At 34.8% G+C, this 14991-nt stretch overlaps 2 protein-coding genes across 5 annotated transcripts in view; both read right to left on the bottom strand.

Annotated features, from left to right (window-relative positions):
• LOC138692152 (zinc finger protein ZFP2-like) overlaps positions 1-882 on the bottom strand; it is a 32600-nt gene extending 31718 nt beyond the window's left edge. For both annotated transcript variants that reach the window (XM_069815179.1, XM_069815178.1), the window contains exon 1: positions 757-882. In XM_069815179.1, coding sequence (XP_069671280.1) covers positions 757-856 — 100 coding nt within the window. In that variant the 5' untranslated portion in view covers positions 857-882. The remainder of the gene's footprint in view (positions 1-756) is intronic.
• Positions 883-6569: 5687 nt separating this feature from the next.
• Positions 6570-14991, bottom strand: part of LOC138692150 (zinc finger protein 665-like) — a 65581-nt gene continuing 57159 nt past the window's right edge. For 2 of the 3 annotated variants that reach the window (XM_069815170.1, XM_069815171.1), the window contains exon 6: positions 6571-11929. In XM_069815170.1, the coding sequence (XP_069671271.1) occupies positions 10204-11929 (1726 nt within the window). In that variant the 3' untranslated portion in view covers positions 6571-10203. Of the gene's footprint in view, positions 11930-14112; positions 14196-14991 lie in introns of all 3 variants that reach the window. The other variant, XM_069815173.1, reaches the window with a different exon arrangement.

Raw genomic sequence — 14991 nt, 5'->3', positions numbered from 1 at the left:
CCTCTGTAAATAGGTACTGTATGTTTTTCTAAATACTTCATGCATTCGCTGAGAATTTAACATTTTCAAAGAACTGTGGATTTATATTAACTTGCGTATATGTACTTTCCACGCAGTAACAATATTTGTCCAGTTAACTTATATTTTTAATTACAAACTGATGAGTTAAACAACGAGCCTACAGCATTTTGTAATAACTTGCTTACCTGTACTTCTCTCACTTATGTATGATCCAGTTCGCACATTAACACGAATATGTCAATGCATGGTAGTATTAATTTAAATGCTTAAAATAAAATTATTTGTTGCAAGTTCATCATGCTATTATAGCCTAATTGTACTATTGTTCTGTTCTCGTCACATGTTACTTCAGTGTGGGGGAAACATTTTAAGCAATCCAACCGTTGCTTACGAGATTATATAATCCTTCAGTAAGGAGAATACTATTGAATATCACCGGTATATGACTACTTGGAAAACCTAGTCCCTACAAATGAACTGAGTTCCAAAATAGCGAATAAATCAGTACCTGCTATGATACCAATATCGGAATCATATAAACTTTGCACTTAAAGATCTTTAAAATTCGCTTTGATATTATAGTTCAAGCTAAAACTTCTTAACGGATAACAATAATAATAACAAAATAACGATAGTCCCAACAAAATTGATATACACATATATCTGTAATGAATCTAGAATGGGCAAATGAAAATATATTCGAGACTAAAACATATGTATACTTGCAATATATACCTATATTCTTCATATATATCTTTACAAAATTGGAGCAAGCCTCTTCAACAATATAAAACTTCCACAAAACGAAACTCGTATCTTCCAATTTATCAACCATTAGCCATTAACCGAACTTAATTAACCTAGACAAAAAGCAAATCTCTCCGATCCAAATGGCCGTGGGCTATGACCAAAGCGCTGTTTACGAACATAGCTTTATTGTATTGTATTTATTAACATTCCATGTTATTCATAAATTACATTACAGCTAGAATATGGTACAAGTCAAAAAACTTAATACTATTATAAAGTCTTACTTTTTAGTCACAGTGTAAATTGATGAAATATATACAGAGGAGATTTACAATATACTGTAGTCTACTAGTACAACACATTGTTTTAGTATCAATTTCATGAAGTGTTATTGAATGTCATGAATTCCCCTGCAGAATAGAAGGCGTGAGAGCAAGGAAGTGAAGAGTGATGCGTGCTTAATAATAATAATAATAATAATAATAATAATAATAATAATAATAATAATAATAATAATAATAATAATAATAATAATAAATGAGTCGTCTAGAATCAAATTGTATTTTATCCAAAAACCTGATTTCGCAGGAAAGACGAAAAACTAGTGCAGTTAGATTCCAAACTGTGATTTTTCTTATAAAGTTGAGACATATAAATTGCAGTTTGACTCCAAACGGCCAATTTATCACATTCCCTGCAAAATTCTGCACTGAAACTTGTCGAAACAGAAATGTAAATTTTACAATGTTTATTCTACATTCCTCTAGATGGGCTATTATGAAACAATTATTGAGTTATTAATTTCTCAAGGCCAGTGATGGCAACACCAAATGTATAGATGAAGTCTAGGTGGATCGTTTTTAAAGTAATGAAGGAGAACTCTCATATCTGAAAGGAGTAGTGCAGTTCATTATGTGTATCCCTGAAACAAATGAGCTGTCGAAAGATTATTTTCTCACATGAATGGTTTATGAACTGATGAGAAAAATAAATTGTCTATGAAAACAATAAAATCAATCCTTGGTGTAAAATCATTCTTCAGTGGGGATTGTGTGGTTTTTCATGACTTGATTCTCCAAAATAAACAATTGTTAAGTGAAATTAATTTTTCAGATGAATATTGCAAAGCCCATGCGGATTGATTTATAAGAATATTGTTACATGAGTAGTGAATTTTGCAGCTATTTCTGAGATAAATTAGTATAAACAATTTGAAGGCAACGTACATAAAGATGCTGGGTTACTTTCGGTGTTGGACCCCGGACTCATTTCACCGGCATTATCACATTCATCTCATTCAGACGCTAAATATCCTTTGCTGTTGATAAAACGTCGTAAAATACCCTACTAAAATAAATAAAACAAATAAATACATAAAGAAGCATAAACTTAATGCAAATATGGTTCCCTAGCAATTTTGTCTACTTACCCTTAATTAGTATATAGTGTTTGAGTACTAAACTTTACTACACACACAATTTGTAAGATTGGCATGTTTGATAGGTGCGCATACTAAACTTACTCAGTGATTACTGATGTGTCCCCGTGTTTTTTTTTTTTTTCCCAATATGTCTGGGAACCCTAGTCCTAAATCCAAAGTTCATAATTTGGTGAAAGTGGAGTTTCATTCTAGGCGATTCGTATACATTCTATGAAACTAGTTTATGGTAGTCTTATGAAAACTTCATAGTCCTACTTTTAATACCTTGTCAAATGAAAAATATTTTTCATTAAGTCTCCTACTTAGTCATTATTGTAACGCGACGAGACTTCTACAGAATTATGTAATATTTTATTTGTAAACTTCAGCAATGCAAAGTTTGGAACTTCACATTCTTTTCCCATTTCACTCTAATTACGAAAAAATTATACACAATTTTTTTTCAAACTATTGTCACTTACAGTTCCGCATTATTTCTTATGTGCCCTTCTGTGGGTTAGTTTCAGAATTTTCTTTTTTATAAATAAACTATTTTATGAAATTTTGAGCTGTAACCACTGAACTACGCCGAAGTTCAATCCACCGCACCAGATGGAATCCCTCTCCTCAAGTGTTTTTCCCTTTATGGCCTGACTCCAAGATCGACATACATGTTGACATATATTAAGTCAAGTACCTTTATACAAGGAGCCCACTCAATTGAGTGACATGGTGGCCGTAATTCCACAGAAGTGGTTTCAGCTTTCTTAATAATATATTGTACGAAACATTTAGCACCGTCTTACAGGGTAACTAATGTATTCACAATCTTGATTACAGTGTAGTGTCGAAGAGAATGCTATTAAGAATGATTTATCATGTTGGCATTTTTGTGTACAGTGAACTATTTTCTTGCAGATGAAAGAAAAAATCGCAAGTTTGATGCTTGCCGATCATGACAAGATTTGTCAAACAGGATCACTTGAAGAGTTTAAGTAAATGAATAAATATACAATGGGCCAAGTGACAAAAACATTAATTAATTCTTCTTTTGGCATAAAGTGTGCTATGAAACAACTGTAAATTTAATAAAGACCGGCGAAATAAAATGGGATCTGAAAGTAATCCTATATCGCATACAAATACATACAGTCGCGCTCAAACCTTCTGACGTTTGCAGGTGTGTCTGCTTATCGGCGATAGCCAATAGCGGCAGTGCTGCGTTGCAACATATGGGCTACGCAGACCCGCCGCATAGTCGTCGCTTAGAAATCTCAAAATCAAATAACAAGTGTGCTGGGAAAATTGGTATATTGCTGGGAATGTGCATGTATATATGATGAATGTTTCATGTTTTCTGAACACATAGAAACAAAAATCACATTTATACCCCCAATGGATCCAATTTTATGGGTTAATACAATAAAATGCAGATAAGACGCTGTTCAAGGGACTGCGTGTAAACTTCGTATTAATCAGGACCGCGTATTAGACGGGTATACTAATTTTCACTTATATACGGTAGAGCCCAGACGAGAAGTTATGGCACCGGCGCGAAGGACGCTTTTTAGTTCGTTTGCTTGGACTCGCCCTCACACTCAACTGGAGGGGTGTTGGGTTAGTTGGTTACTAGCATTCCGAGTGATCAGATCGTTCTGCTACTACCGCTATTGCTAATACTGAAAACATTGTCCTTCTGACCGCCCTCATTATGACATTGTCTAAGGTGTGAAATCATAGTGTAGTTCATAGTCAAGGACATGAAATAGCATACAATGTATGGAAATTCATGTCAGAAGAGGCTGTAAACGGAATACCAATCCCATTGAAAAGCGTGTGTGCAAGAGTACTGGCTGCCACTGGTATTTCAAAGCGAACCTTGGCAAGAATCAGGAAAGAAGGGAAAAATATTGAGGCAGGAACAGCAGATCTTTCTCCAGTCCGGAAAAATCACAGCCGAAGAAGAAGATTGTTGCAGCTGTAGACAGTTTTGATGAGGAAGTCCTAAGAAGACTCATTTATAATTTCTACGCTACACATAAGCAGAGGACGACTCTGCAATCGCTTCTTCCAAAAATGGATATCAGTGCATGATTATGTGAAGAAAGTAGAGAACAATTACATTGAAATTGAGCACGTGATGGACAGTATTTTTTAGAACATCTCCATAAACTTAGGGACATCTGATTCCAGCACAGATCAATTGTCTGATTCGGACGGAGAATAAGAATATAAAGATGGAATAGCGGGCGTAATTCCATTAGGTACCTTCGGCTATTGAGTAGGAAAGTGGTGATACTAAGGTAAGACGAATGTTTTTGGAAAGAGATGAAACGGATATGCCTGCCGCTCTGAGCTTGAGAACCGTAACCCAAACAACCCCCACTCCTCTACCCTGCTGGCTGGCAATTTAAAACTTCGCGCATGTTGGTGCCATAACATCTCGTCTCAGCACTATTAGCATTTTTCTTTATTGAAATACATGATTCATGAAAGGTAATACAGCATTACTCCATTATGTAATTACTAGACTTCGTTGAATTGCCACACACAGCATGCTATCAGGTTGCCGATGTACGGTAGTATAGAGGTGGTGAGCGACCACCCGGTCTCGTAGTATAAGCAGTTCATGTAAAGAGATGTGACCGGTTCAAATAGATAGAGCAGCTACAGCTAATGTATACCTATGTAAGCACTTGTTTTTGCATTACTGTGGTTGGAAGAGTCAAAGCTTAACATTTGTTCAGTGCAGACAAGAATTCAATCAAACATACTACAATGAGAGTGTTGCTGTTCCAAACAATTGCCTCTGGAATACATTACCCCCGCAGCCTGTCTTAAACCGTTGGGGAACGTGGTTGGATGCTGTTAATTATTATGCAGAACATTACGGAAATATAATGCAGGTAATTGATGCATTGGATAGCACAGACAGTTCAGCTGTTGCAGCTGTAAAATCATTGCTTTTGAACAGCTATTGGAAGATATTCTGTTCATTGATTCTAATTAGAAAATCGTGTCCAAAAGCATCATCCTGTTAGAATCGTCTAAACTACAACTCTCAGAAGCCCTTAATATAGTGGATAAAGTATCACAAACCGTTATCCAAAATAACAATTCATTAATTTCAGAAAAAGAGAAATGTAAGTTCAGAAACATTATTGCTCAAAATTCTGCCTATTCACAACTTCGTATAATAAATGATGTCCCATCAGGTCACAACGAGACATCTGAAGTTGGTGTACTAAAAAGTAGTGACTTTCCGTTCTTCAAATATGCACGTATTATATCGTGTGATGTTGAACATACATTTTCCCAAAATAACAACTGTTTAAGGTACCATCGGTGGAGGTTACTTTGCAGTCGCTCAAAATGGGCGTAACTCTTCACTGCAATGCACATATTCAAGGATGATGTGAATATCTTACATCAAATTTTAATAGGTAATATATCTCACTATAAACTAATTGTGTATTTACATGTTTAGACACTTCCTACATCAATGATCATTCATTATATTTCTTGAATGCAGGATACAGGTTTTATTGTAACCGCAGCATACTGCTCAGTGTTTACATCAGAGGAATAATTCATCCGTTGCACGCCCCCTTCTCATACAGTCTATACCGCGTGCGCAGTAAACCTTGCGATTCTCGTGGCAATTCCACGAAGTCTAGTCATTACTATACTGTACGTCAAAGACATTTACAATATACACTCTACTCAATTCTTTCGAAAAAAGTAATTTATAGTTATTTGTCGCGTGCGTGTTTCCAAGTCCTCATGTTTATCACCTTCACTTTCCTGCGCTTACATCCTTCACAAGTCGGAGCTTCAGAGATTAAGTCGCGATTTTTTATTATTGTCCTTAATGTGGATGATGTGATTTCTAATGAATCAGAGAGTTGTTTCTGATTAAGAGTACTGTTCTCATCGTAATTTCGTAAGATTTCCATTTTTTCCGTCACAGTTGCCTTTGTCTCATTGCTTTTGTGCTGACTTCCAGCACTGATGTAGTGGACGATGTTTATACAGCTGCGATGCGATAAGGAATGTCTATATGTAAGAATTTTGAGAACCATAAACTTACAGCTTCAAACATAGGGTCTCTTCAGAATATTACCATTCCATTTCCAACAATGTAATAAAAACGACTGCATGTTCATAATCGCGTGTTGACATGTTGTGACGTCATTAGCTTCCAACAATAGATCACAGGCAGTTTGCAAATTGGTCTACAACAATGATTTGCTTCGACAGCACACTGTTATTGAATTCCTCATTAAAGAGAAAAAATCTTCTGATGAAATTCACCTCAGGCTTCAGCATGCATACGAAGCTGTGTACATGGACGCCAGCAGTGTTAGAATATGAATGAAACATTTCAAATATTGGAACAATATTTCATATTACAAATTTTAATGCATCGGAAGATGCTATAACATGGTCAAGTACAAATTTATATAATAATACAGAACAGAACATATTATTGTTGTTTAGTCAATTGTCCGAAGACAGGTCTGAAAGTTACAAGTGATACCAAGAAGAAACCATTTATGAGGCAACTCGGTAGGAGATAACGGGGTAGGGTGGCCAGTTCCTTTCCCCCTCCATTGCATACATCGCTGACTAGCTACACAATACACCAGTCAGACTTCAGATGCATACAAACAGTTATTCTTCAACTGACACATATCCTCAGCCTGATAATAAATGTACATACCAGCCACACCCTCTAATAGAGGTTATAATATCAGACTACAGAATATAATTACAAAAATAGAAATAGAAATCCATGTATTGTGGGTCCCTATTACCACGGCATTGTGTGTCTTCAGGTTGCAGATAAAGGAGACGGCCTCCAGATATAGAGGGTAGCTGCGAATATATTGAATAAGCAGTCGTGGACAGCAGATAAGGGATGGTCCTCCAGCTTGGGGGTTGGGCGAAGGCATAACAACCCATCACCGTAAAAAAACAGCTTGTTAGGAATCCCTACAATAAGCCTCAGAATGGGACTGATTCTCTGGCACGACTACAGCAAAGGAATAATGTTAAGTCTCGTGATCAGAATATTGTACGAATGGAAATATAAAAATTGGAGATTTATTCTTCGAAGAGGTGGAAAAATTCAAATATCTTGGAGCAACAGTAACAAATATAAATGAAACTCGGGAGGAAATTAAACGCAGAATAAATATGGGAAATGCCTGTTTTATTCGGTTGAAAAACTTTTATCAGCTAGTCTGCTGTCAAAAAATCTGAAAGTTAGAATTTATAAAAATTATATTACCGGTTGTCCTGTATGGTTGTGAAACTTGGACTTTCACTGTGTGAAAGGAACACAGATTAAAGGGGTTTGAGAATAAGGTTCTTAGGAAAATATTTGGGGCTAAGAACGATGAAGTTACAGGAGAATGGAGAAAGTTAAACAACGCGGAAATGAATGTAATAATAATAATAATAATAATAATAATAATAATAATAATAACTACAATAATAACGATTTATTAGGTGGGAGAGTTAAGGCCGTAAGGCCTTCTCTTCCACTCAACGCGACATAATTAGGAACATTAAATCCAGATGTTTGAGATGGGCAGGACATGTAGCACGTATGGGAGAATCCAGAAATGCATATAGTGTGTTAGTTGGGAGAACGGAGGGAAAAATACCTTTGGGGAGGCCGAGACGTAGATGGGAGGATAATATTAAAATGGATTTTAGGGAGAGGGGATATGATGATAGAAACTCGATTAACCTTGCACAGGATAGGGACCGATGGCGAGCTTATGTAAGGGCAGCAATGAACCTTCGGGTTCCTTAAAAGCCATTTGTAAGTAAGTAAGTAAGTAAGTAAGAAATAGAAATAAAATAAAACAAACAATATAAAGGCGATACAATAATGTTAACAAAAATTGAGGACCGAATCAGTATTTCAAGGAGTACAGATAAGAAATAACATTTTAAATGTGTAAACTTATAGCTACATTAATACAATTTTGATACATACACTGGATGAGTACAAAACTGCAATATGATTCACAATAAACTGTCAATGGAAACGACAATGTGCATATTGAACAATGGCGTTCTTTCATGAGAACAAGCCAGTTGACATAAACACAGACTCAGTCATACAGTGTTCTGGCAAAGGGCACGTCTTTCAATGCAAACCCAGCTTTCTAAAATCTTTCCTATTTTCTGTTTTCCTCTTTGACCCCACATATGATCAACATATCTTAATGTCGTCTATCATATGATATCTTTTTCAGCTCCAAACACTTCTCTCGTTCACCATTTCTTCCAGTGCATCCTTCAGTAGGCAGTTTCTTCTCTACCAGTGACCCAACCAATTCCTTTTTCTCCTCCTGGTCAGTTTCAGCATCATTCTTTTTTGACCCACTCTTTCCAACACAGCTTCATTTCCTATTAAGACTGTCCACTTAACAAGTTCCATTCTTCTCCATATTCACATGTAAATAGTTCTTTTCACTTCTCTTCACTTCGTCGTAATGTCCATGCTTCTACCCCATACAATGCCATTCTTCATAAAAAGCACATCAGTAGTCTGTTCCTTAGTTATTTGTCCAGAAGTCCGCAGAAGATGCACCGCTATCTACTAAAAGCTTCCTTGGCCATTGCTATCCTATGTTTGAGTTCCTGGCAGCAGCTCATATTACTGCCTATAGTAAACCCCAAGTATATGAGATTTGTCCACTTGTTCTACTGCTTCATTCAGAATTAGTAAATTTATCTTGCTTATTTTTGTACCTACAACCATGTTTTTCGCCTCATTTGTATCTATCTTCATCCCATATTGCTTGGAGATGTCCCTTAGCTCCAGCAGCTTACCTCTTAGTATGATCTCTTCTTCAATCGCCATATCATCAGCAAATCTTATGTACAGCACGGGACGCAAGATCTGTTATGTGACATTACTATGTACCGTGGCTATGTCACCAATCAGTGTGGAGGTGGAAAACAGGTTTTAGGTATGAGATGAAATTATTTGTCTCTAGATTCGTTTATTAAACATCATGAAATAAATTCTATTTTTAAAAGCTCAATTTTTCCCTTCTGACACAGCTCACATGTCAGGTATCGCCCCTTCATCAATAGTTTACCTTCTTACTCTTGCTATCACTCATCCCATGATCTCAAAACAATTCTTCAAACATAGATTAACCTACTAACAAATTTATTACACAGAATTGTTTAATAATTCAATTGACTCAGTAATCTGATCACATATACGTACAATAATAATGCACGTGATTCTATTGCATTTTTCAAATAAGACACGATGAATGAAGATGATGTCATGTTACGGAATCCATGCTACAAAATATACGACAAGAAAATAGTTTTATGACAACAGAGTGAATCAACTTTCACCTTTGCTACAAATTTCCCGTTCACCTTTTAACGAATGTATTTTAACAGTATTTAACTTCTAGTTAAATTTTTCGTTCCCGGTTTATTTTGTGGACCAGACCTCAAAAACTTTAGATTACAGAAATGACAAAAACATTCCACAATCATGGCATTACCAAATCTTTTCATCAGTATGTTTGCAGACATATTTGAAATAGTTTTGCAAAGGAAACACGTTCCAGGCACCTCGCCTATACATGGCAATAGCTTTTCACGATACCCCACAGTGAAAAAACAACTCACCACAAAAATAGCATTAGAAATATTTGTTACGATAAGGTGGGAGTACTTGAATTTTAGCAATAGTAAAACACATTTGACGGTTGACACATTTATGTTCCTCAAAAGTTCATGGCTTAAAGACCAGTAGAGAGAGAATCACTCACAACGAACATCGTATTTTTAGGTTTCTGGTCTCTGTGTCGGCGTCCATGAGATGTTAGGTTATCCTATTTCGAGTAACAACTACCACAAACATTACATTTGAAAGGTTACTCGCAAATGCGAAAGAGATCTTGGTCTTTTAAGTTAGCCAATTGCAAGTAACAATTACCACAAACACCACATTGCTGGAGTTTCTAGCCAGTGTGAATCCGCTTATGTCTTCTTACGTTAGTCAAATCCGTGAAACACTTACCGCAAATTTCACATTTAAAAGGTTTCTCGCCACTATGTCGACGCTCATGTACTTTCAGGCCGGCCAACGTAGTAAAATCTTTACTACAAATATCGCAAATGAAAGGTTTATCACCTGTGTGCCCGCGTTTATGGACGTTCAAGGAATAAGACTTCGAGTAACACTTACCACAAACATCGCATTTGAAAGGTTTCTCGCCAGTGTGTGTACGTTCATGGTTCTTCAGTCTATATGAGTGGGAGAAACATTTACCACAAACGTAACATTTAAAAGGATTCTCGCCAGTGTGAATTCGTTCATGCACCTTCAGTTTATCCGATTTCAAGTATCGCTTACCACAAACACCAAATTTCAAAGCAGTGTGAAGCCGGTTATGTCTTATTAGATTACTGCAGTCAGAGAAAAACTTACAACAAATTTTACATTTAAAAGGCTTCTCGCCCGTATGTCGGCGCTCATGTGTTTTTAGGTTATCTGACGTCGAGAAGCCTTTACCACAAAAATCGCATATGAAAGGTTTATCGCCTGTGTGCCTGCGTTTGTGGACTTTTAAGGTACTCGACTGCAAGAAACATTTACCACAAACATCACATTTGAAAGGTTTCTTGCCAGTGTGCAGAAGTTCATGACATTTTAGAGAATTCAAATGCGAGAAACACTTATCACAACTGGAACATTTAAAAGGTTTCACGCCAGTATGCACGCGTTCATGGTTCTTTAGTAAATAGGCCATCGAGTAAGATTTACCACAAACATCACATTTGAAAGGTTTGTCGCCAGAGTGATGGCGTACATGCGCTTTCAGTTTATCCGATTTCGAGTAATGCTTACCACAAACATTACATTTAAAAGCACTGTGAATCCGCTTATGTCGTGTTAGATTGCCCCACTCCGAGAAACACCTACCACAAGTTTTACATTTAAAAGGTTTCTCGCCTGTATGAACACGCTCATGTCTTTCTAGGCAAGCAAATGTCGTGAAATCTTTGCCACAAACATTGCATATGAAAGGTTTATCGCCAGTGTGGCCTTGTTTATGGACTTTCAAGCTACCAGCCTGCGAATAACACTTACCACAAACATCACATTTAAAAGGTTTCTCGCCTGTATGAACGCGTAGATGTACTTTTAAGCTGGCCATTTTCATAAAACCTTTACCACATATATCACATTTAAAACGTTTCTCGCCTGTATGTTTCTCGCCCGTATGAACCCGCTCATGTCTTTTTAGGCAAGCCAACGTCGTGAAATCTTTACCACAAACATTGCATATGAAAGGTTTATCGCCTGTGTGCCCACGTTTATGGACTTTTAAGCTACCAGCCTGCGAATAACACTTACCACAAACATCACATTTAAAAGGTTTCTCGCCTGTATGAACGCGCTCATGTCTTTTTAGGCAAGCCAATTTCGCGAAATGTTTACCACAAACATCACACTTGAAACGTTTCTTGCCTACGTCGATGGGTAAATGCTCGTTCTTTTTTTTCGCAGTTGAGAAAGATACTTCAGAGAACTCTAGTTCCAATTGTTTCTCATCTTCATGAGTCCGCACAGGATTTCCCAAAGAACTTGAATTCTTGGGAATGTCGCACACAGTCTCCTTCTCTTCAAGAGAAAGACTGTCCAATTCTGATGATATAATCCTCCCATTGGTAGCTGCAATCCTGAAGTAAAGATACTATTAATCTATAAAATAGTCGCAACGAATATATATACAATTTTTGAACATTCAAATGAACACAAACCTATTTCATGAGGTGCTATTATATGCGATTGTTTCGAAATTCCAAATTACAAATATCCTATAAATTTTTCGAATTCTTATTCTTGTGATACAAAAGCTGACTAACGAGGATTCTCCGCCATTTACGCAGCTTATTTTCGAAGACATTATGAGCAAATATGTCATATAAACATGTAACCTAATATCAATATTTTCAGAGTTACACTAATCTGAATTTCATAGTAAAGTACGGTTTTTTTTGTTGTAAGATTAAAAGAATATTACAAATAGAAAATGAACTACGAGTATTCAACTGTCTCATTATTATCGTACTCACATGCAGATGTTTACAGAAACGCACGCGGCCATCTCGTAACTTCAAAATCATAAGTTGCGGAGCAGATTTCGTGACAGCACTGCTCCAAACTCACTGTATGTGCGAAATATTGGCCAGCAGGAGGATTTATGGCTTTACAGCTAAGAACTCTCCATTAGTTAATAACAATACCAACATGTTTCTTCTGTGAGTGGGACAGTACGGCTAGGTCTATGCAGGGGAATAGGAAACAGTGGCCAAACAGAAACATATCAGTCATTGGTGAAATAATATTGTTCAAGAACCATTCTATGTTTTATTGCAGTAGTATAGCTGGTGGTGTGGAAGCGAATGACTGATCTCCTTAGCTACACCAGAATACATGAATGAACGAAGGAATATACAGACAGACAGGTTAAATAAATAAATAAATAAATAAATAAATAGATAAATACAAAAATAAAATAAATAAATAAATGAATGAATAAATAAATAACAAAAAAATGAATAATTGATTGAATGAATGAATGAATGAATGAATGAATGAATGAATCAGTGAACAAACCAATCAATGAATAAACAAAAGAATGAAGACACAAATAAATGAATGAATAAACAAATAAATAAATAAATGAATAAACAAATAAATGAAAGAAAAACAAATATATAAATGAATAAACAAATAAATGAATGGATAAACAAATAAATGAATGAATAAACAATTAAATGAATGAATAAACAAAAGAATTAATGAATAAACGATTAAATGAATGAATAAACAAATAAATGTATACCTATATAAATAAAATTAATGAATAAACAAATAAACGAAAGAATGAATAAACAAACGAATGAATGAATAAAAAAATAAATGAATGAATAAACAAATCAATGAATAAACAAATAAATAAATAAATGAATAAATAAATAAATAAATAAATAAATAAATAAATAAATGAATGAATAAACAAATAAATAATGAAATAATAAGTAAATAAAAACACAAGTAAATAAATAGGTAATTAAAAATATAGAAATAAATAAGTAAAAAGTAAGTAAACACATAAACAAATATATGAATGAATAAACAAACAAATGAATGAATAAACAAATAAATGAATGAATAAACACATAATTGAATGAATAAACAAATAAATGAATGAACAAATAAATTAATGAATAAACGAATAAATGAGTGAATAAACAAATAAATAAATACATCAATAAATGAATGAATAAACAAAAAAATAAATGAATGTATAAACAAATAAATAATAAGTAAATAAATATATAAATAAAAATATAGAAAAAATAAGTAAAAAATTAAGTAAACAGATAAACAAACAAATAAATAAATAATATATAAATAAATAAAACAGAAAAATTAATGTTACACAGTGGCTTTGTATCTGTGAACAACTGTTTGCAGATAAAACTATTGATATAGATTCAAAATGGTACTACATAATTTCTTAAGGAATTATAAAGACCTCAATTATAAAGAAACTGTAGAAATTACGTTGTAGAGGCCCTGGACTGCAATATGATTGTAAAGGCCCACTTCTTGCAGGTCCATTTACTTTATTTTCACGAAAATCTAGGCACTTTTAGAGAAGAACATGAAGAAAGGTTGGAACAGTACATTATGGAAACCAGATACCAAAGGAAGTTGAGTATGAATGTAATGATTGATTATTGCTGGATGATTGAGACAGACAGTTCTTCTGATGCTGCCTCTGGACAGTCAATAACACGGACACTTCAAACACAATGAACTCTCTAGTTGAAGACTCGCACACCACACTCACCTTTTCGTCAAAATCTCGTTGTCCTCTGCTGTTACTTCAACTCTTGGGTCATCAATCACTGTGTCCAAGTCACTTTGTTCTTCCTAAAAATACAGAAAAAATAAAACAGAAGGATAACACAATTTAGATTAAGGAAAGGACATCGATTTTAGATTCCACAGAATTGCATTTAATCGTATTGTCCATAAATGATTTTAACATAACAAAAGAGAATTATTGGGGCAGATTTTTATGGGATGACTCTTTTCTTTACAGATCACCATATTTCAACCTTTTCCAATATGTGGCACAATTTAAAGTCCTGAGGCACACTCATATAATCTGAAGTTGTTGTTTCCAGGTACGAGAAGAATTTTAAGGTTTTAGAAAGGAATGAGTACTATAAAATATAAATATAGTCCGGATCAGCTTACCTTAATACCCTAAGGGTGAAACCTATCCATTTTCCACCTATTATTACATATGCTAGTGGATTATAGAGATTTTCTACATGTCAGGTTCAATTTTCTTTTACCAACTTCTTTTCGAATTTCGAGTACTGACAAAAACAACTGGAAGTTATTTTCTAACTGTTATGCTGATGAAAATGCAAGTACCTAAGCCTGTGAATTAATAATTACTGTACTTAGTAATACTGGTATTAATATTAATATCAATACACAATTCAGTTCTGTTGCGTGGTGATTCGAATTCAACTCTACATTCAGGTAAGTGTAATTAAAGAAGAAATAGCTTATAGATCTACTTGGTATGAAACATGGAAAGAAATATATTTCACATTTTAATGAATTATTTCGTGTTTAGACTTTTATTAAAATTTCTAAGAGAGGAAATAGCAGTGTAGCAACTTCTCCAAAAAATAAAGTGCTCGTAAGTATT

Source organism: Periplaneta americana, chromosome 16 (assembly GCF_040183065.1).
Source record: "Periplaneta americana isolate PAMFEO1 chromosome 16, P.americana_PAMFEO1_priV1, whole genome shotgun sequence".
Taxonomy (NCBI): domain Eukaryota; kingdom Metazoa; phylum Arthropoda; class Insecta; order Blattodea; family Blattidae; genus Periplaneta; species Periplaneta americana.
This window is presented reverse-complemented; position numbering and strand designations above follow the sequence as displayed.